This window comes from Apteryx mantelli, chromosome 1 (genome assembly GCF_036417845.1).
Source record: "Apteryx mantelli isolate bAptMan1 chromosome 1, bAptMan1.hap1, whole genome shotgun sequence".
NCBI lineage: Eukaryota > Metazoa > Chordata > Aves > Apterygiformes > Apterygidae > Apteryx > Apteryx mantelli.
Window position 1 is genome coordinate 163755967 of NC_089978.1, and position 24106 is coordinate 163780072.

At 39.7% G+C, this 24106-nt stretch overlaps 1 protein-coding gene across 2 annotated transcripts in view; it reads right to left on the minus strand.

Annotated features, from left to right (window-relative positions):
- Positions 1–24106, minus strand: part of MYH9 (myosin heavy chain 9) — a 73366-nt gene that overhangs the window by 21425 nt on the left and 27835 nt on the right. For both annotated transcript variants that reach the window (XM_067309260.1, XM_067309266.1), the window contains exons 4-15: positions 18151–18178; positions 17240–17333; positions 11886–11978; positions 11107–11170; positions 10447–10545; positions 9053–9196; positions 6651–6746; positions 5358–5476; positions 4095–4247; positions 2097–2270; positions 1124–1297; positions 409–523 (exon numbers count right to left, since the gene is read on the minus strand). In XM_067309260.1, the coding sequence (XP_067165361.1) occupies positions 409–523; positions 1124–1297; positions 2097–2270; positions 4095–4247; positions 5358–5476; positions 6651–6746; positions 9053–9196; positions 10447–10545; positions 11107–11170; positions 11886–11978; positions 17240–17333; positions 18151–18178 (1353 nt within the window). The remainder of the gene's footprint in view (positions 1–408; positions 524–1123; positions 1298–2096; positions 2271–4094; positions 4248–5357; positions 5477–6650; positions 6747–9052; positions 9197–10446; positions 10546–11106; positions 11171–11885; positions 11979–17239; positions 17334–18150; positions 18179–24106) is intronic.

Here is a 24106-nt window from a genome sequence, read left to right on the forward strand (position 1 = left end):
TAAACCCAGAGAAGAAAGAGTAAAATACCAAATGACACTGCAGCAAGAACACGCCAGTCACCAGGACTAAAAGCCATGTTCAACCTCAGATCTTATGTTTGAGTGCTGCAGCTAAACCAGCTGCTGGGACATAATGGCACATTCACATTTTAGCCTAGTGCTCTTGGTTTGGAGAAATAACTGCTATATGAGTAGAAAGCTAAACATAAGTTGATGCATGTGAACCTTCCTCTTCAGTTACAGTAAACTTTTAATACAATACCATGGCCTAAGCAAAGAAAGTTCCAGACAAAGCTCATCTTTGTGGTTTAGTTTACATGGAATAATGTAGCACATTTTACAGACTTTTGATGATCAAATAAATTCTTCCAGGTAAAACAGAAATAAGAAAAAGGATTAATAATGTACCATCTTTCCACAGCTCAGACACAAACTTATCCGACGACTGGTGGAGAAGAGTAGCAATGTTGTCATTCAGCGGATCCATATTCTTCATCAGCCACTCATCTGCTTTATAATCCACCTAGAGAAAATATATGCGTCAAGAAACTAGGGAGGATTTTCTGCAGCACAGGATGTAACAAGATCCTGCAAGGCTAAAAATGAAGCACTGAGGTTTGCACAAGCAACAGTAGATTATCAAATCATTCTTGGATTTGCCTTTTGAAGGCATCTAAGCAAGCATACCTACAAATTTCAAATCCTAACAAACAGTTGCATAGTCTGTTCTGTCAATAAAAGGAATGGATATGCAATATCAGTACGCACCATCCAAAGAGTGACAAAAAAAACACTGCACCATCACTTTTGGTGATGAGGTCTTGATGCAAGATTTCTGAAAAGTATCTCCAATTTTCACCAAGTCACAGAGAACAAATTTAAATTGGTCTCAAGTTGACATGTCTTCAACTATATGTATAACCAGTACCTTGCAGGCAAGTTCCCTAGGCTGTGTAGAGATCCACAGTGATGGAAAAAACTCTGTAAAGTCTCCCACTGGTTTCCCATGGTCTCCCATAGGTAGTCATATTGGAAATTAGACATTTTTTAAGAAACAGTGGTTATGCATCAGAAAATGTAGCAGATGTTCTGAATGTTCATATTTTAGCTACTAATTCTTTACCTTGCCAGCATAATGTATGATACAGAAATCAGCTTTGTCTTTCAGCTGTTTTGGCTTCTGGAACTTGGGGTGGGTGCCTTGTTCTTGTACAACCTTTTCCACAAAGCTTTTGTCTGTCGCTTTTGGGAACCAGCACTCTTCATCCAGTAGGGCCAGTATACCAGGGGGCCCAGCCTTGAAGTAGGGAAACATCAAAACAGCATTAAATACATGACTACACTGATGATTAACAGCTTTAGACAACTAGAAAAAAAAGAATATGCAAACCTGACCCCTATCACATCAGTTTAGCTACTTCTGTACTAATAGAAATTGCAAATAACCCTCCAAGGTCCACATCTGGATTCTGAACATAAACATAATTCCGAACATTCTTCTATAAGAAAGGTGTCTTTCATGACAGCATATATTTTTCTGGGGTATCTTAGAGTGAAAAAAAAACTTTTTAATAGAAGGAACACTATCACTCTGTTCTCCAGATATACAGAGGTATCTAAATGCAGATACCATAGCAGAAAATTTCACATACTAGTCCTTACTATTGGAACAACTACTATGAAACATATGTATTTCCAAGCTTCCTTAGAGCAAAACGAAAGCATCAGAGGTTTATGGCTTCTCATTGCACTTGCAGACGACTAAGGTAGTTTTCACTGCTTATTGTTAAGCCACAGTTATGCATCTAGCACCATGCAGATCTAAACAAACCGAGACAAATTTGAGAGAAGACCAGATGGCTGACTAGGTGATCTATATTTATGCAATACATCCTACAGGAGGGATACTAACAGATTTTTTGGTGATATATACTTTCAGACAAGAAAGAAACTGTTCACTTCTGCTTCTAAGCAAACCACTCTGTCAGTAGAGGATTACAAAAGCCAGAAAGCTAGTTTCCAATCTACGTCATATGCTTGATGGCAAAAGTAATGCAGCCATTTCTTGCTGAGGGTAGGAGAACAAGGCTTCTTACCGGCTTCTCTATGAGATCAATGCAGGGCTGCAGATCCAGGCCAAAGTCAATGAAATTCCACTCTATGCCCTCCCTCTGGTACTCCTCTTGCTCCAGAATGAACATGGTGTGGTTAAAGAGCTGCTGCAACTTTTCATTTGTGTAATTAATACACAACTGCTCAAAGGAGTTCAGCTAATGAAGAAAAAGGTAGAGGGTATTTGAACAGTTGCTTTTGAAGACATACCTACTGTTCTGTTAGCACTAAAGATCACATCTGTAGCTGAGGAATTCTAAGTGAGTGTTCTGTGTAGTCCCTGAGGTGAACAGTACTTTGTAAATAACCCCTTTTGCTTATGAACTGCATTTCCCGTCACATGTAACTACATCGCTTTTACAATCCCTATGGGAGTTTACACACACTGTTCCTCAGTCTTTTCCTCAGACTTTGCAAAAGAATGCTTAGTCATAAACAACAGAAGAATTACTGCAGCTACTTAACCTGGGATCAGAAAAGCCTCTGGTTTTCTCACAAACTCTGAGCTGGCAAGTCCTCTTCACTGGCAATGGGAGCCTGAGGACGGATTTCTGAGCGTGAGGACTGATAAGCCCCTTTTAATCCTCACGTACAAACTCATAGGGAAAGGAAAGTCGGGGAAGCAGTTTCTTCAAAACCTCCAGATCTCTTCAAACTCCAGGGACAAGACTAATAACCAAGGATGCATCTTCATGTTAGACTACACTTAATATAATGAAGTTGCTGCAGAGAATGATCCTGCTTTTACTTCCTCCATGTCTTTGTCATTCCTAACCACATATTTCCAGTCCCTTCCTTTTCATTAGGTGCAGCAACCATGCAACCAAAGGTGGAGTTAGATCAACAACCTGATCAGAGAGAAACAAAGCAACTTTTCTGTGGAATAGTTTTCAATTTCATGAATGAATTGATCCAATTCACCTTTTAGCTGCACAACTCAGGTGATAGGAGTTGAATGGCTGGGATGGATGGGGATGACGGGATAGTTCTTTTCTGAGGGGAGCCTCTGGTTACTCCAGACCAAGTATAATGGGAAGCCACATTCCCAAACTAGTTTCAGGAGGCAATGATCTGGTCTAACAGTTCACTGCCGCCTATAGGGGGAGCTCCCACTTTCCTTCTTTTCCATCTCTCCCTACCTTTCCCTAAGCTCTTCAACTACTGCATTTATCCTGCACCAGTTTTTATGCTCGGACTCCCCTCTACAGACTGACTAAATTGTAAGCTACCCAAAGAAGAAGAATTTCTGCAGGACTGGCGAGCTGAACAGCACAGGAGCCTTACAGTGGTGTGGCCAGGAATGGCAGAGAAGAAAAGGAGCAAGATCTTTTTTGAATCAAGGAGCTGTTAAATTAGTTTAGCTGTTTGTGAAACCACACTCCTTGATCCCCCCTCTTCAAGTGGTTGGCAGAAAGGAGCATACACAGGTCAGAACATGTTTTGAATCTCATTTGATCTACCCTGTCTTTGTCTTTTCCAAAATCCATTAGCAGGAAGATAAAAAATGGTTAGAAGCACTTTTTATAGTGCTAATAGGTTTCAGTGGATCATACTTTAAATGTTTTGAGGCAGACTAGAGGCGGACATGAAATATTACGTCCAATGGTGACCCATAATTCTGCATGGTATTTGAAGACTTTTTTTCCGTAGGCTAGCAAACATTTAGACTCTGCAGTGTAGTGAATCAAGAATACACAGAACTATAAAGTTAAAATATTTGTGATGCACATGCCAAAAAAGTTGTAAGCACCAGAACATACAGCAATGAGAAAAAATACTTCCAGAATACATACAATACTAGAGAATGAAGCACTTTGACATATTATTTAATAACTTATCTGTCAGTTCAAATCAACAGAGATCTCAAATACAAAAGTGAAATACACATCTTTTGCAAAATTATTCTACTCTTTTCAGATTTTAAGTGATTTTCTTGCTTCATGGTAAACTGTGCAGACAACAAGAACCAGACATCTCCTTACCTCAAAAATCTCAAAGCCGGCAATGTCAAGGATTCCAATAAATGATGCACCCTGTCGCTTGGTCTTATCCAATGCCTTGTTGATACGCATAACCAGCCACCGGAACATACGTTCATAAGTGGCTTTAGCCAGAGCCTCAATGGCAAAGTCAGCCTATATAGAAAAAATGACAAGAAAATATATAAATAAATAAATCAGGAGATGAGTTATAGTCCAGAGCATACTGTTTTGGCACCAAGAGCACAACTATAGCCCCCTCTCTACTCCACCTGACTCACTGAACAAGGCTCATTTCAGAGATTATTCACAATGAAAAGCAGATAGCACAGTGATACTCCATAAACAGGAGCAAAGAATGTGTCTTATTAAATTAGCATGTCAGTGCCAAACTTCAGGATTCTGCTTGTTCAAGAAACCAATGCCTGGTATTCAAGAAATAAAAATGATGCCCAGTCCCTTCCAAAGACTACAGCTTCATAGCATTTTTTAAGGGGTTCAAAGAAAAGCATTAAAATGTTTCTGTAATTTAGGATTTGTGAAGCCTGACTTATTTTCCTCAATGCCACTATCCATGATTGATGCAAAAATACTATATGGCAAGAAAACAAATCTCAAAATGGAAATGCATTCTGTGACTATTTCTAGATTTCATCTGGCGTTCTCTTTCCAATCCCTTCCATGTTATGGGGGCATGTTTATGAACACAGAGAATAAGGGTGTGTTCGTGAAGGAGCAGCATAGGAAGTAGTCCCACACAGTAAACATGAGGACTTTGCTCCACTCAGAAGGCAACTGGCTCCTGGGTCAGGTTTCATTTAGAGCACATTCAGCACTGTCCAGGTCAAGAATATTAAGAAACATATGATCAGTTTCAAGGTCAAGTTGCAAATTCTTTTACCCCAGCAGCCGATCTACTCAAAAACAGTGTTTCCTGTATTACAGCAACTTGGAAATACCATCCTTGCATAGAGCACTAAAGAAACTTTCTCCCTTGAGATAGGCAGTCACCAAAATTAAATGAGTCACATTCTTATTTTCTTCAAATGGGAAGAAGTGCTGCAGGGAAAGGGTGATTTCTATTTCTGTACAGATCAAGCAAGGAAATACTAGAAGTATTTCCATTGTACATTATTCAGGTGTGGTTCCCATACACTGCAGCCATAAAATGGCTATTAAATGCTACAGAAACCTTTAACACATCTGTCAAGTTTTAACCTTGCTGCCACAAAGCTAAGTACTCATTCACTTTTACAGAATGCATACCTGTTCTTTGGTCTGAGCTTTCTGGACATAATCTCGTCCAACCTTGATGCGAGGAGTCAGGATACCTCTAGTGAAATCTGTCACATTGATACCCAAAAGGTGAGACACTTTCTGAGCAGCTAAAGAGAAAAAGAGGATACAACAACAAGATTAGTGTTCCTTTGTTTTTCCTCACAGAAAGCAAGAGAAATTCCTGCAACTGTATTCCTAAGAGAGTCATGAAACAGCTTCTACAAACCTTAAGTGAAGAGCAGGTTAATAAGATGAAGCAAAATATTTTCAAAAACAAAAACCCTGAAAAACCCTACAACCCACACTACAGGTTACTGAGCTTCTTCAAGAGCCACAGCAGTAAGTTTGATGCAATACTCTTGTACCATGAAGTCATAACATGGAAGCTTTAAAAAGTTAACAGTAGTCTGCCATCAATTTAAAGATACCTCTAAATAACTGACTTCTTAATCAAGCTAATTGTTCTGTCTTCATCTGCTGATTAGCCTTTGAGACAACTCTATTTCAGATTAAAGATCCCAAATCAGCCCGCCTATTCTCCCTGCTAAGACATCATTTAAAGCATAATTTCCAAGATAATAATAGCTAAAAATATAATCATGCTTGCAGAGAAATTAGCAACCTCTTATCATATTTCTGCAGTACATCTATAATGAAGCTCTGAGAGATAAGTCTTCCAAAAGATAGCCTTCTATCATATGAAATGTGGTACTATTTACACATGTAACAATGGGCAGTGCAATTAAAATATATATGCATGCTTTATACCCACCACAAATCTATCCACCTTACTCTTACAGTTACAAGTCTACCTACAAAGTTAATGAAGAATATTTCCTTTAATTCTTTAAGCAAGTGTGATAATACAGGTTTGTAGGAGCCATCATTCTTACTCTGGCTAAAACACACACACTGCATATTCCAGTGGAGTAGCCCTTTTAATTTGGTCATGATGTGTATTTCCTGCCTAGTTCTATCACAAGAGCAGTGCCACATTCCTGCCCATGGGTGGCTGCAAACACACACACTTGGCAAAACAATGCATATACTTGCATCTATACAAAGGAGCACTTCAGATCTTCCAACAGATAATTTACCTTATTTAAAAAAAGTATACACACACACATATATATATTTATTTTTCATATACACACACACACAACTCCAACATTCCCTATGTACATTCTTCCACCTGCAAGAACTTCTTATAGGCTTTTTTTCCCCTGAGATTTTTGTGGGTTTTTATTTGGGGTGGAGTGGGGTGGGGATGAGGTTGGTTACCTGTATTGTCTGGCATAGAGGCTTGGTCTGTATTGCGCTCTTTCTTGAAGACGATGTTGCCAAGTTGAAGAACACCCGAGATAACCCTCAGCAAACCTTTTAAAACAGTAGAAGCTCAGTATCAGACATCACCAAAAGCTCAAACACTGTCAGGCATGATAAGAGCAGCATGTGTTGACACTTTATGCTTTTTGACCACAGACATCAAATTAGAATAGGATGATGACAAGACTGGATGGGTGGGAACTGTCCTGAAATTCAGGCCCTTCTCAACATCCCAAAGATTGTTCTGGAATTTAGGAAAAAAACACTACAGATAAGTAACTCCCCTGTGAGACTCCGATTCAGAATATTGGGCTTTCCCAGTCCCCCCCCACCATGCAAGACTATGCAGCCTGGGAATTTAAGTAATTCTCACCATCACTGCAGAAAAGCAGGAGAAAGGACCCAGGGTCATGCCCCATCCTGTAACATCCACATTTTTTGATAAAAATGTTTTTTTCTGTTAGAAGGCCAAAATTCACTATTTTTTTTAAGGGCTACTTTTGAACACACGGAAGAGCTAGTTATTAAGAGCACAAAACAATTAAGAGTAGAAAGTTTTTGTTCCTTAAATCTCATATCACTTTCAGTTGCCTGACCAAGGTCTGTAGTCATTACAGTTTATGAAGGGCAGCAGGCTGTGAGCCATTGAAGTGCCTATACTGTAACTACTGCTAATGACATAGTGAAACAACCTGCCCACTGCTAATGATGTATACAAACGCTTCAAATAGTGCACATCACAAAAGCAGCATCAGATGCTAAGACAGGAATAGAGTTTTCAATACCACAGCATAAACTCAATTTTTTTTTATATATATATATATATCTACACACACACATACACACACACACTATATATATATATATACACACACTATATATCTCAAATCAAGGCTCACTGCATAATAGTTTCTAGTTGCCTTGAGTAGGTAAAGAGCCACTCACTCACAAAGAGAACTTCATGCCAAAGACTTTTTTCATCCTCTACTTTCTATTGTTTTTTTAAAACAATATCCAGCAGAGTGAACAAAGGTTCCACAGATGCTACTTCAGGACTGACAGAAAAGAAACATACATGTTCCTAGTGGCGTGTTATGAAATCTAACACTTTGACAGCTGACTCCGAAGTCCTGGCACTCAGACAGACAGATTATTTTGATGTTGTCCCATATAAATGAAGACAGTTAGTGTTCAGACTCTACACTGAAACTAAATAAACCTATTGTCCAGCCATCTACTATAGATATTATTCTTGTAAGCCTAAAGGAAAATTTAATGCACTTCCCACCTTGAACAGCAAGCGCAAAATATTCCAGCTATCTTTGCTGAAGTGGTTGGAACGAATAGCTCATTTATTTGACAGCAAAGACATCCTAGAGCATACATAAAAACATAACTCAAAGAACTGAGCATAGCAGGACATCTTGACAATAAATCAGGTTGCCAGTTCTTTAATTAAGCTTAGGCATACATGTCTTCACCTCCATATAATAGTTTCAGTTTCAGATGATTCAGGATCACAATAAGTTTACCAGCCATTGTACTGAACTGTAGACAACGGTAGGATGGATTTATAATAGGCTGGACTTTGAAGAGCAATAGCTAAAGCACAGGCACATATCCCCCTGCAACCACAAGAGCTGCAACCTCCAGCAGAGGAACCACTGACCTCTTAAACCACCACAGATGCTTACTCCAGTGTAGGGAAAGACAATCCTGGTTTTAGAAGACCATATACATTTAGAAACTGAGATTCTGTGGAACACTGGTTCCAAAGCAGTGAGGCAGATTACAAATGAGACGTAGCACAGAGTTCTGGTGAATAAGTACCACTGCACTTTGTGCTGGCTGCCAGCAGTGCCAGCTTGGCTGTCATGGTACTGTGCTCCCAGAATCAGAAAATATTAATTTCTGATCAGCAGTTCAGTGTTAAGCTGGAAAGAATGACACCATGATCAGGCAATTCTCAAAGTACTAATTCAACCACTGCCGGACTAGATACTTAAAAGTGCAGTAGAAGAGGGAAAGCATGCAGGCCTTATACAAGATGAGTGAATTCTTGTATCTTGGATGTGTAATTGATAAGCTGGATAAAGAACCCTTAGATTGGGAACAAAATTAGCAAACAGAAGCATGTCTTGATTGGCTGTTTAACTTCTAAGGCTAACTGCAGTAGCTGAAACTATGCTGGTAAATCCTGAGACTGATTGGCTCCAAAGCCACTAAATTTGCTACTTGCACACTATGTGGAAGAAAAAAAAAAAAATCCAATAGGTCTAGAGCTCAATTGTACTTTAGATATGGTTTGTTCCCTCTTTCCATTCCTTGTATTTTCAAGCTCTCCAGAGGATTCATACCCATCTGCTCCTCATCTGGGATGCCCATGATCTTCATTGCTTCCATGGTCTCCAGAAACATGTCTTTGTCTTGCTGACCCGGGATTGTAACATGCCCATTGGAAAGGAAGCGATATTTGTTGTAAGGCTCCAGCAGCAGATCAGCTTAGGAAAGAATTGAAAAAGCAAAGTTATGACCTTTGTTATGGACAACAAGTTACCACTTTGAGCAAATTTCTGAACTGCATACGTTGCCAGGTCAATCAAAGTGAATCAGCACTCCTTGGAAGGTCAGCTATAGGTACCTGAAACTCACTTTAACATTGGACAGTAATACCATTACAAATCACTCCCAAATACAACCTGCCAGTATTGACTGGGTCTTTTTCTCCTGTACGATAGAAAAAAGAGAGACAACATCACTTGTGTTATGCCCTCTCCTTTCCAGCCAAGAGCTGAGGACCAGATTTAGACATACTTAAGATCCTAGAGATACTTTTCAGAATTCAGGATATATTATGCTTAATTATTTTTGAAAAGCTGGCTCTTAGTTCTCTTTTCTGTTCACAGCAAACAGAGATGTAACTTGCTGGATGAATCTGGTATTAAGACCAGCTTTACTGGCAGCAGAACAGTTAAGACTTTTTTTTTCTTTTTTTTTTCTTTTTTTTCTATTTTTTTTTTTTTTAATAAAAGTAAGAGTGTTTCTGCCTTATTTCTTTCTATTACCTCCTCTGGAAAATTCTGCCAAAGGAGTGTCCATCATTATTATGCCCCATCTCTCTCTGTAAGAAGCAGAGATTAACAAGTAAATTGCCTTTAGTTTCAGATACCTTGCTTGTTTCAACTCAGGTGAAGGTTAATATAAAAAGCTCTTGAAATAATAGCAACTATAAGGAAAGGCCTCTCCTGTCCTTCCTCCAGATCAGTTTACAGCTCTCACACAACATGGGCTCTGACTAAGCAAAGATCTCTTAGGCTGAGATTTTAAAGCTAGGTGCACTAGGATCCTAGACTTCTAGAGCTGCTTAGATGCCAAATGCTTTGCTCCATTCAGTTAAATGCCGAGTTCATAATAGCAGGATCATTCCTGCACTGAAGGGTTTACACCATGCAAGACAAGACTAAACATGGGACAATGATTTAGATAAGGAATGGTGTAGAGTCATTGCTGGCAAGGAGACACATATAGGAAGGAACCAGAGAAGCAAGTTTTCATGAACTGAGAAGTACAGGGGGAGGGCAGACAGATGTATAAGTGTGGGGAGGAAGTGGAGGAAGGGTAACTATCTCTAAAAGCAGGAGGCAGAGCCAAAAAAATACAAAGGAACAGGAATAGGTCCTGGTCTACAGTGCTTGGGATGCTCTGTCATTACAATGAGGGAATACCATAACTACAACAAAATCATACTTACTCTTCAGATGCTCCCCTGCCCCAGACAGCAGGTAGTAAAAGATGTGAAATGTTCTCTCCTCTTTGGCTTGACGAATTGCACGCGATTTCTCCAGTAGATCTTTACAAAGTCAAGGAACATGGTATGACACACGAATCGCTTCCTATTCTATGGCAGGAGAAAAGCTAGTACTACCTGGTGTTCTCCTCACACCAATTAACAGGGGCATTGATTTAGCAGTTATCACCAGTAAACAACCTGCTGAGCTTCCGGTCTCAGTTCTGCCAACCTCTGTATGATGGCTGTGATAAGAGAGGCCTAAATGATAAAAAATGAAGAAGCGGCCACCCTTCTCCACCTCCCTTAGGCAGAAGAGAGAACGGCTCATGAAATCCCAAAGCTATTCAACTTATCAGAGTTTACATTGCCATTCCAGCCTCCTAAGACTAGAAGTCATTTAATCCATTCAGAAGAGATTTCCACCATGACCACAAAGGTTACAAAATACTCTATGAAGAAACAGGAGACTACAGCAGGAATCTTGCTAGCATAAATTTAAATGCCTCCTACCACATTCTCAACCTCACAAAAGTCAGTTGTGAAGAGATTACTAGGTTCTATTATTGCCACACTCTACACCCTGTAATTTCTTTCTTTTAAATAGCTATATGGCATGGATACAGGTCTCAATATTGGCTCCAACAATGTAGCCATTGACATCAAAGTTGATTCTGATGAACTTGCCCTGAGAGGAAGATACAAGCATTAATATTAGAATTCATTCTGTCTGGTAACAGTAAATAACAAGGGCAAATATTTTTTATCCAGGAAATTCAGAACAAGTCAGGCAAGTTTTATGCAAAATACAAGGTCAGCCAATAGGCAATGCCTGTGATCACTACAGTGGCTTAGCAAATAAAGACACCAAACACTTACCTGTAATAAGGGCATTCTCTGACAGCCTACAATTCAAATTCATTATGTTTCAGCCTAGATTTCCCACAACCAGTCTTTCTTCGGTTTCACATGCCATATGGCTTAGACAACTCTCTCCCCACCCCCACAATCTTATCTTCAGCTATTTCCATTAAGTTCCAGTCCTGACTCCCCCATCTGCCTGTCAGACACTGCCCATTGCTTACCAGAGCAAGCAAAATAGGGACCACTATTTGCTCTACAGAATTTAAACAATAAACAAAAAACACTGACTTTAATCAACTGAGAATAAAAATTGGCATAGGCTCTTTCATACCGGACACTCACTTCAAATAGCAGTGTTTTCTGGATAATTCATTGAATGATATTTGCTTCCCAGATTCATTTGAGGGAAGCCACTCACAGACAACTGTTCTATTCCAAGACAACAATTAACTCAAAAGCAGAACAAGTCCACCCTCCCTTCTTCTTCCCCTCTCTTTGGAAAATTTAGGATACTGGCACGCAAGCTGGATAATACTCACGAATCTCGAGGAGTTGTCATTCTTTACTGTCTTGGCATTTCCAAAGGCCTCCAGGATGGGATTAGCTTGCAGCAACTGTCTCTCTAGTTCTCCCTGGAGGGAAACCAGAAATCAATAAAATAGGTAGCAATTTGCTGCATTAAGCTTGGATCAAACCAGCACTGAAGGTTCAACTCACACTAGCTTGGCATCTGTTGTAGAGAAGCCATATTAAACCTTAGAAGATGCTCCCTCAGACTTTCAAAGGAGACTTATTAGTTTTCTGGGTAAAACGGAATTCCATTTCATTCACAATATGCCTCATTCCTTTCCTCAACACAAAGATCTCCACTTACAGCGCTGGCTTTCTGTTAACGAGCAGCCCTTTAAAGCTACTTGGCCATAACATCCCAAAGACTTCCCAGGATCAAAGCAGAAGACCATTCATTCTATCCAAGATCATGCCCACATCCCAGAAGTGTCTTGCCATCCAAGCAAGAAGAGTGAGAAAAATCTTAGTTTGCTATTGCAAGACAGCCCTGAACTCTGCTGGTTGTAGGTTCTAAAATCAGTTTGAAGAGCTCCAAAATAAATAAATAGAGTTTTCATGAACTAGAACATCCTCCACAAAACAAACAAGGAAAAAACCTCCTTTGTACAGAGGTGCATGAGTGCACACGTGCGCGTGCACACACACACACAGAGAAAGGAAAATTAGTGGCATCCCACAAACTGCATGATTGCTTGTGTTCTACTGCCATATTTGCACACTCCTCCCCTCAAGGAATGCAAAATGCTGGAGCTGCAAAAAAATCACAACCTTTATCTCTGCCAAGTACTAGATCATGGGAGCATATACACCTTTCCCTGCAGGCTCTAGATATATCCCTGGTTGTTTTTAAAATCGCTTGTCCTCTGTGCTAAAAGCATGGAGCTCCATATAATTCAAGATTACCTAAAAAGCTTCTAGAGACAGAAAATGACAACTTAGATTAATGTTTCTCTTTTTAGCAATTACCTGTAAGTACTCAAAGCTTCCTGAGGCATAACAGATGGAAACTGAGTTTGATTCTTGAGAACTGGAATTCATGGGCAAAACTTGTAAGGGTATCTCTAGAGAAAAATTTTTCCCATTCATTCTCAAGGTTCATTATAAAACAGGTCAATCCTTATACTGCCTCTCTAAAAATACATGCAGTTTAAAAAAAAAAGAGAGAGAGAGAGAGAGAGGTACCAGAAACTGAGCAAAGAACTTTAGGTTTTTATTTCTTACTTCCACAATCACTTTATGCTTGCAAAGCGCAGAGCCAAATATGACCCTCAGTCCCTGTAGAACTGCGCATTCACAGAAGAGACAGCTGCTGCAAACACTTTCATTCACTGTCATGTATACATAACAAGGAGTTTTAGCCTTGGAAAGGAAACCTAAACTGGAAGATTCACTCTCTTACAACAGTGCCAGCGTGGGGTTTTGTAAGGAGAAAACCTTGAAACTAGGTTTCAGCCCTTGAAATTGTGTGTCAGTCATATTTCCCCCTCCTATTCCGGCACGTGCACTGAAGTTGGAACACTCTTCTCTCACCCTCTTCTTCCTCTCCATCCTCAATGAACTCCTAGACCTCTGTTTGTAACTGCAATCTGTTGCTATGGAAGTGAGTAATGTCACCAGCTTAACATTTCAACCCAACTAAGGAACAAGGAGGGAAGAGATCAAAAAAGCATTTTTCTCTAAATAGAAGTCAGGCTTTGACATTGAATCTATTTTAATTATTTGGCTAAAAATGAAACGAGGGTCATGCTTAGCTACACAAGGATCAAAAGTTGATAGAAACATGTACGCCACAGACCCTTTGGATTTTTTTTTAAATAATAATTCCTCAGGAAGAAGTGTCATTAATGACATGTAGGTGTTGGTAAATTGTATTTTAGAAGTAATTAGGTCACTTCAGCCAACAGGCACGGAGAATGCTAGCTCAGGGAATACTGCGATATATAGTTGTGGGAAAGAAGAAAAGGCTAAAGTTGGTCAAATCAGTTCTCATAATTTGCCTCAGCATTGAGATATGGTAGTAAAAGCAAGTTCTCAGCATGCCACAGCAATTGCACATAAGATTAAGTAGCTGGGATTACTGTGATGTATCTGTTCCTCACTTGCATGCACTGTAATGCTGTCTTTGTTTAGATTTTAAAGTAGCTTTTTTTTTTTTGATCTTAAATATTGAAGGTCATCTTAACTGAAGGAAGAGACTTCATTATTCTTATGTAATGGGCAATTTCACAAAGCAAAAAACAGTACAACACAGAGCTGTCACAAGCTTTCTAGAAATTCTCAGGTTCCTATCATTAATTGCAGGCCCTTGACCTGAACCTTGACACAGCAAATTTATACAATATTTGGCATACATTTGAAGTGCATACAATATTTCTCATGCAAACTGAGGCAATAACAGCCATTGGATCTGTTAGCCCTGGGTTGGGCAGTGCAGACTCTTGAGTGCAGTCTTTTCCCTCTGCTCCAAAGTTACACCACCAGTTTAAAGCAACTAAAATCCTTGATATAAACTTATACACTGAATTTCTTGTGTCTCAAACACAAACACCTTTTGGAATGATTTCTATGCAAGATAGAAGTGTTGCCAGCCATTTCTTTTTCAGGAAATATGGAGAAAGGCATCAAAACTAGCTTTAACAGAATTTAATAAAAATAAATAAATAAATATATAAATGAAGTTGTCTCCTCTGTGTTTTTTAAACAGGGATTTGCTTTTGTATTCTTCTTTGCATTCATGTGAGAGATTCAAGTAACAGGATCCCAACAATATCGGCTTGGAGGGGGAAAGAGGAAGAGACTATCAATAATCCAACCCTCATTACAAAGATTTAGGCATCAACAACTATTATCCATGAGTTTCTGATTTGCTGTGAACCTTCTCATCTTGAAAAGACTACTATGTGATTTAACAAGTCTGTGGAGAGGCAGAGACTAAGAATGGGAAAACATCAGTCCTGCTTCTATAAATAAAGTTTGATTAAATGAAAAAGTGGTTACATAATCAGACTCAGTAGGCCCTAAAAGCAGCTGTAACGTGCTTAGTATTCACGCCATGCATCTAGAAGCTATTTAGCTGAACATATATATTAATGCATTGGCATCAGTGGAAGCTGCCACTATCTCCAAAACAGAACTACAGCTGAAGAATATGTTGTATAATCCTGACTTCACTTGAATACTTGGGAAAACAGGAGCTTACGTTCGAAACTTCTACTAGAAGATAGTCAAGAAACCTTTCTGGAAAGTGAAGCACCAGTACTTCCTATACTGTCATTGGTTTTAAGTTCCATGCCTAATCTTGTTCCTCGGTGCCAGCAGAGGAGTTTTTGTTTTGAAGAATAGAGATCTGGCACTACCATACTCTATCCTAAAGAATAAGACTGCAGTGATCAGAGACCTGAGAGTAAATAAATAAATAACTAAATAAAAAGTTTTGGTCTTCATAAACCCTCATAATCTGACTCCAAGTCTAAGGTTTGTAAAGAACTGTTGCCTAAGGCACTCATTACAAACTAACATTTAAAAACACCAGTTCAACTCTTCTCTGATAAGGCCAGTAGCTACTGTTTAATCACAAAAGTAGATCAAAAAGTTAGTTGTAAGACTTCTCAGAAGATCCTTCAAAAAATCAAACTTGGGCAAATCACACAACAAGCCCAACATGGAACTGTTTTGTTCTCCTAAGATGATCTTTGTCCTGCTTAGGTGGTTGAAATTTTGCTCAAGGATAAGTAGTGGAAGAATGCTTAGCTCAAACCCATGATTCTATTTTCCACATTAAAAAAAAAAAAAGCGGGGGGGGAGGGGGGGAGAAAAGGAAAATGTTTCTAAATACAGCTACTGACAGCCATGGAAAAAGCTTTCATGTGTCTGAAAGTTTGGCACATAAAAAGTTATTTTTTTGGTTGGATTCCAGAAGCCACTTATTACAAAGTGTGCACATACACACATAGCATTTCTGTGTGCAGAGATGCTCTCTTATTCATAAACTCTACACATATAACACCTGCCTACACATTAAGCTACTAAGAGAAAATTTTTTTATGTAGAGATGCAGTGGATGCACTTGGCATCTGGCTTTCATTACATAGCTCAGCACTGAAAATTTCCCATGTGTTCAGCTTTGGCTAACAAGCTCACAGTCCTGGAACATCCCATCTGCAGGACAGCTTCCTCCTGACCTTTCTCAGCAACCTGCACCCACAGCTAACTTCTGGGAATAGAAAGCCGAATACCTAATTAAATTTGTCTCACTAGGAACACCACACATAAACATTCATGGTTTTAGGAAAGCCTGGTCCAGTCCTATTGCCGTGGAGGAATACTTCTTTCCAAACAGTATACCTGGGAAAGTCCTGCAAGAAAAGCCTTAAATGCAAACTAGTATTGAGCACAGAAGACAAGTATTCTTGACATTATTTTAGTCTCCAATTGAACATCCTGACAAAAAGATTACTGTGCACCACGCCAAAAAAAAAAAAAAAAAAAAAAAAAAATTGTGAATTGTCTATGGGATTGTTCTAGCTGCAGAAAGTGATATTGGTGTGGAGTGAAAAGCTGCTCAAAAAAAAAAAAATCACACAATGGGACAGAAAACGCATTCCTGGTGCAGAACGTGCAGTAAACGTGCAGCTCACCTACGAGGGTACAACTGACGAATTCGGCAATAGTCCATCGGGGGAGAGGGAGGGGAAAAAAATATAAGTGAGACATCTTCAAAGTCCTCCCATCACCACCACCACCACCCTCCTTTCATGTGCTGCAATGCTTGGCTGTTCTCCACCCTTTTAATGTTTTCCTACAGTTTTAGAGTTTTCAGCTGACATCTACTAGCCTACCACCACATTCTCCACTTTGAGAAAGAATATAAAAGCCAGCCCTGATATATAAAGGTATTGAAGAAAAGAGGTAACTCCTCCAGAGAAGGATCAGTTTTAAACTGCCTTGACTGTTTAAAAGTGATATGTCTGTGTAAAAAGATCAGATTGAGTGATGCTTCATTCATAGTGTTCCTAAACACGCTTGCCCATGAATCCAAGATGTTGTGAATGAGTTTATTCCCACTGTAGCTCCATTGAATTCAAAGGAGTTATAACCTAGAGCAATTCCTTAGCTCACATTTTATGGCAAACTTTTATGATTTCATAGTTAACTGTTCTCATTTTATGATTTCATAGTTTACTGTCCTCCTCAGTCCCCAACAGACGTTTATATCTAGGCTTTTATTCGGTAACATGGCTTTTACCAATGTCAACCAGTAGAAATTATATTGTTGAAAGCCAGCACAGTACTATAGCACCATGAAGATAAAACTGGGTCTTACCTGGTCTTTTTTAGACTTGTGTGAGGAAGCAACATGAGCCAGATACTGAATGACCTTCTTGGTGTTCTCTGTCTTACCAGCTCCTGATTCACCTCTGAAAAGAAAGTCTGCGATTCATTCACAAAAAAGACAGCAGGTGATATATTCATATTTCTAACCCCCAAAGGGCTACAGAGCTCTTTAACTGCATTCTGACTACCATGACACCTCTGTCAAAAACAACAAAAACTGAATCATACTAGAGAGCGGTAGCAATACAGCTGGGACCACAGGCTAGCCTTCAGCCAGTTTCTCACAGGGTGTGGGTTGCATGTGTGTATACAAAGGAGGGAACAGAATAAAGAACTACGGTTTCCAGTCACATGGATGGTTTCCAAGTGGCTGACAAGTAATCTGGAGGCTGCTGTAGAGTTAGGGGCTCAAAGGTAATGAAGTGAATCTTTCAAAAGGAAGCCTCCTGAGTATAAAAAGAAACACCCTAACTCCTTGAGCAGAACTCACTCAACCAATTTCCCCACATCTAGAAAAGAAACTGCTGTGTCAAGTGAGAGTATTTGTTTGTTGCTATATCAGCCTCATCAGTATGAATGTACTTAAACACAGCAGCTGTATCAAATCTTAAGGATTCTCCAAGCCATTTCCAATAACAAAACGGTATTTCCCTAGGAGTTTGAGACAGGGACTATTTCAAAATTACCTTTCTTCCTGAAGTGCTTAAGAAAATTATTCTGCTGAAAGGATTAAATGCATAATGGGGGAGCTTAAAAAGCCAAATACTTCCTAGACCCTCCAATATTACCTGGATTTACTGACCCCCACTCCCAGCACACTTATAAGTAAAAGAACCCTCCAAGAAAGATTTTTAATGCAGAAGCTGACACCAAGACAAGCTGACAATTGCAACTACTCACGTGCAAAGTATGGACTGATCCTCTCGATCTAGAATAAATAAAAATAAAGAAATAATTCTAAAACTGTAGTCAGACCAAGACTACTTTAAACTTAGATTTCTATGACAGAAGCTTATCAACACCAAAGACAAAAACAGGAGCTAGCAAACTCCAACAAGCATCCTCAGAAATATGGCCAGGCAATCCCTTCTCTGGCAACAGAAGCCAACCTCCCACCATCTGCCAGTCAAAGAATAATGGCACCATCATAAAAACAACCACGGTTTGCATCACAGTTTTCGTACAAACATTACAGAACTCCCCCCGCCCTGACCCTGAATGTTTCTTTATCACAGGGCTGTAGTTCAATGCAAATCTACTTGTCCTTCATCCCACTCCAGCCCTCACTCTTCTAGATCCATACTGACTATGAGAGTTAGCAGCAGAGTAGGGAAAATGGATTTGGAGGAGAGTGGTAGTGGACAGGGCAAAAAAAATCCCAAACTCTGAAAATCCCCATCAGAGGTTTCCCCCCCCCTCCCCAAAAGAAACACTGGAAGCCCAGTGAGAAATTTTTGCTACTGATCTTATACAGAATTGAGTTGAAAACTGCAATGCTGAGCAGCAGCTTAAATCCTATGCAGCCAACTGATTCATGGCACCATCCTCTACTGTATTAACTGAGCAGCTGGTAATGGCAGAAACCTTTTCTCTTTCATGCTGATACACCACAAAAGTCAGGAATAAAAAGACTGTATTGTATGCTAAGTAGTAGATGTACTAACTCATGGATTCAACTCCCAGCTGTGGATGATGACATCTTTCCAGTTACAGAACTTACTGCTCTCAACCTACCCACCACTATCTTCTCCAACATCTTTAATCTCCTTTGAGCTTTCATTTATGATTCCACTTCCTCATACACAATCCTTGACTAGTCTTTCCACCATGTCTTCATTCCACTGCTCCTCCGCCACTTTTATGCCCACACGCTCCTTCTACCTTGGTTTCACTTTTCATCCCTCCCTCCCTCCTGTTCTTCCCCTGCTACTCCAGGCTGCACCACACTGCTTCCCTATGTCACCAGGAACCAGCCAGTACTGAGCAGACTGGAGAGCGTCTGTGCTCAGCAGCACAGCAGCTCTGACAGTTTGTAGTAGTAGTTACAGGGGAAGTGAGACCTGTTCAGACATGGAACAGACTCAGGCACTGCAAGAGTTATTCATGCACAGTCTTGCATCACACAAGAGCTATGGGGACACCTGCAGAACAGACTGAGCCATCAGACTCAAGATCTCCATTAGTTTGGAAGGGCTTTTTTTTTTTTTTTTTTTTTTTTTTAAACAACACAAGATTCTTAACGTGCTATCACAGAGATTAAGACCTGAGGACACATCACATCATCCAGTCCAAGAACCTGAATATCACTGCAGTTAGATTTCATACAGTTACTGTCATTCTTCCCTTTTTCCACATGGAGCTTGTATTGGACTAAAGTTTAATCTCTAAAAAGACAGCAAGGCTCGAACATCCCTAAGAGCAGAAAATTCACTGAATTCCTCCAAATAATTTATTTCAGCTATAAGTAATTTTCAGGAGTACGTTTCTGAATGTGACTGTCTCCATATTTTAATTATTGGTTCTTCCTATTCCTTTCTCCTGTAGAGTACCCAAGTGCACTCAGTGTCCTCTCACTAAAGAGGCACTTAGAGGATATAATTGAGTCACCATTCAAGCTTCTTTGTGCAAGATAAAGAGACTGAGCTCCAATGAGAGAAGGCTTTATAGTCAGAGAACGTTCAAGTATTTGAAACTACTTTCTACAGCCTTAAACATAGCCAACACAAATAAATTTAGTATTTCAGCCCTAATCTCACAAATCCAACAGCAACAACAAAATCTATCAACTCCACTTATTAAGAGGGAAGTATATCTGGCCTTTGAACACATTTTCACTGAATAGGAAGAGCAAAAAACCTACCAAACTCTGAGATTATACCTTTTCTTAAATTATTCTGAAACTAACAGTGGAAGCATCAGGTTCCCATATTACAAATAGGTAACTCCTGTGCTACAGCTTCTTAACTAGAAACCATTTGTATGCGAACAAGCGCACAAAATTTAGAGGAAAATAAGTTGCTTTACCCCTGTTGATACCATTCACAGAAAGAGTAGATCTAATAATCAGCCCTAAGACAGGAAGAAAGTATGTAGAAAAAAAATTGCTACTCAGAAGGTTCTAGCACAGCAAGCTCTAAGCATTCAGAACTAGGTCCTGCAGCTTTACTAGCATTGCATATTCAGTTTTTCAGGTGCTGAATTATATTTAATATATTAAATATTTAATTTTAAATATTATATATTATGCCTTTAAGAAATGCACTTCTTTTGCTGAGGGACAGGTGAAGAATGGATGTTACCTGACTCCGAAGGCCCCACCCATTCAAGGTTCCCAGTGGGTCAATGGCTCAGCAGGCACATGCCAACCTTCTGCGTAACTGGGCACTTTGAGGGTGGATCAGGGGAATAACTAATGACTCATTTACAGACTGCCTCCAGAAACATATTCTTCAGTAGTGGTGACACCCGGATGCATTTCTCGATCATGAAACAGCTATATGAAGGGAAAAGATTTTGTCTCTGAATAACATCTGACTTTGAAAGCTTGACTGTGAACAACAAGCAGCCCACTTGTCCTAGAAAAGGTTGCACTCACATTCAAGTACTAGAGAGGCTCATCTAAGAAGCCTTTTTGAGGAACAAAAGATAACCCAAAGGATGCTACTCCTACTAACTCCTGGTAACCAATTTTGGCATCTGAATTATGAGCCGAGGCTCCCCATACAAGCAATAAAGCCCTGGGTACTTAAATCAAATAGTCTAAATAACACATGCCTTCCCCTTTCCTCTCCTCCAAGAGGGCCTCCTCCTTATTTCAGCAAAAACACTGGCAAGCAGCTAGATAAACCAACTGCCCAACAGAAAAAGAGATGACCAACATCAGATAATACCCAGAAGCACTTTGGCATTGAACACTTTTTGTTCATGACAAATTTTGTCATACTTGGTTGAAAGGCTCTTTAGATGCTCTTCCAAAATGAAGAAGGTAGCAACACCAATCTGTAGTTACCAAGGAAGTCAAAGTGCCAAACACATGTTCTTTCCACACCTTAGTAAAGGGTGAGGCACTGTAACTGGTGTGCAGGCAGGCAAAGGCATAGACCATGTTCAAAGCCCTCCTGGTACTATGTTTTCCTCCTCCAGCACACTTTCATGGTGGCCTGCTGCAGTCGTGTTAGTCACCTCTGCCTTAAACCAGCAAAAACATACCTGCGAGTGCAGGCAAGTCACCGGCAGTGTGCAGACGCTGCCATAAAAGGCAACATTCCTGTTTGCAGTCCGGGGGAAATTCTTTCCCAGGACTGCAAAGCAGCAGTCATTGGGATAGCTGGAATTCTTCTAATTGTGTACGAACAGACAACTCAAATAATGTGTTGAGCAACAGGAAATTGGAGACTACCAAACAGCCAAAGAGCTAGCAACTACAAAAGCGTAACTCTTAGACACAGTTCCAGCTAAGAATTACTCTAAATACCAATATTCATTCTCCATGCAACTCTGACTTGTGCCATCATGATTCAGAACTCAATTGCCCAGACAAGAGGCACCCTTCCCCCTCCTTTTTTTTTTTTTCTTCTTTTCTTTTAAAGGATCATTCAACACAGGAGTACTGCATGACTTCAGTCAGCACTTGCCTTTATTCCATTGTCAGTTGTGCAAGCAACCTACTCAGCAAAACAGAATGTGCTGGGTACCATAAACTCGGTTGCTTACAATGACACAATCAAGAAACTCCTGATTAAAAGAAATCTGCATCTGCTTTTCTATCCTAAACAAAGTTACTTATTAAAAACAATCCAGAAGAGCAACTCATTAGTTAATTATAACAACATTTCTGTATTTCAGACCAGCTGGCAAGGCAAGCTTTTTATCTAGGCTCTTCTTTAGCTCTCATTACCACAGTATTCAAGTGATCATAAGAAGCAGCAGCCTCAAGCATCCAGAAATTCAGGATGCAATACATCCTTCAAATTTAAGCTATACAGCAGTATGGTATAACTAGACCACTAGATTAATTGTTGACTACATTAAAAAAACCTTAATATCCAGCTCATTCTTGACTTTCTGCAGCCCCAAAACATAAAACTCATTCTAGACTGCTTCCAGGACCTTTCAGCATTTATTAGAAACTTAATTAAACCAGAATTTGTTTTGACAAGACAGACATCTTGTATATTAAAAAACCTCAGTCAAATATTCTACTGCAAAATAACAGATCTGAATGAATTCTGGAACTGCTGTGATCAAATATGTTGGTATAATTGATAAATGAATAGAGTCCCAAACTCCCGAGTTTGTTCTTAGATGTTTTGAGATTGAAGAAGAAAAAGGTTGGCAAGCTAGAACAGAATGTGCAATTTACGCTATGCATCTCAGTTACCGAACATCCTAACAGGCCTTTATCACCCACTTCCTCTGCATGAGTGACTCCAGTTTCAAGCCTGTTCATCGCCATAAAAGGAGAAGTAATATAGCATTCACACAATGGTGACATCATCTCTCCAGCTAAGAGGAAGTGTAACTGAAAGGCAGAGGCTTGGCTTGCAATCCTCTGCCTATAGCTGACTCATTAAGGCTAAAAGCTAACCATAGCTAGATGGTACCACCCACCTCCTAACCACTGAGTGTAATGTCTGGCAGAACAGAGAAGCCTGGCCCTCTAGGTTTCCGTTACTAAATGCTTCTCTAGCATTGCTATGAATGCCTGTAGCCCAGCTTCGGCAACTGGCTGGCTGACCAATTTATAGAGTTGACCTAAATCAAGTTAGCCTTAAATGCATGCAAGTGCTTCAACCATGCGGTAGCTTCAGATCTTCACTCCCTCCTCGAGCACCTCTTCTCACCTCAACATAATCTTACAAGCAGCATCCTTCCCTCAGTGCTCTAACACTTGAAGAGCCCCACTGGCAGAAAATCTAATCAAATATACCCACAGTGGTGCTTTAACCTACATGCTGGTTTGAGTAGGATCAAAACCACCCCAGTGAAACACCAGAACAGAACCCGAGAGCCTGCTTTTGCATTATCATTCAAGGAACTGCGTTAGAGAGAAGTTTCAAAACGCTAACAGTCTGTCATTAAAAAATAAAAATCAAATCACGTCAAGGATAAACATAGCATGTTCAAGATAGCTTTCACAACAATAAAAGAGAAGTAAAAAAAAGGAGAAAGTCACTTGAGTTGTCAAGATTCAGTTTTGCATTTTCTGAAGCTTAAGGACAGTCAAAGGAGAAAAGTAAATTTCACTGCAAAAAAATGAAATATATCCTAGTGGGTCAAATGCAAATATTTATTTCCTCAAGCCATTTTTGGACTAGAGGCCATACCCACTTCACTAGCATTCCATAACTGAATCTGAAGATAGCAAAACAGGAAAACAAGTTAGCCTGCAATTTTAGGTTACACAAGTGTTTATGAAATTCTGACAGGAAAGAAAAACTGGTATACAGCCTGCAAAAGCTCAGGCAGCTCATGATACTAAAACAGTGTACAGCAGAGAGACTGACAGCAAGGGCAGAACTATTACATAAGCAACTGCCAGAAGACTCCTGCTCTGGTTTAGAGGAATGAAGCAAAAAGGGTGTGGTAACTAGCAAAAGACAAGTGGGCAATGGACTTTTTTTTTAGCTTCTTGTTCTATTGAAAACCACATTTCAAGACACAGATTTTCACAGCTGCATTTAGAAAACTTAAATAATTCAAGGCATGTAAAACATCTCTCAAGGAAATCAGAAACTGTGTGCATCTTTTCATGCCATTTGTGTGCGAACACCATCAAACAATCATCTTCCCTAATTAGTATTGAAAATTAACACTGCCCTTTGCATTAGAAATTTGGACAAATCTTGGAAATAAA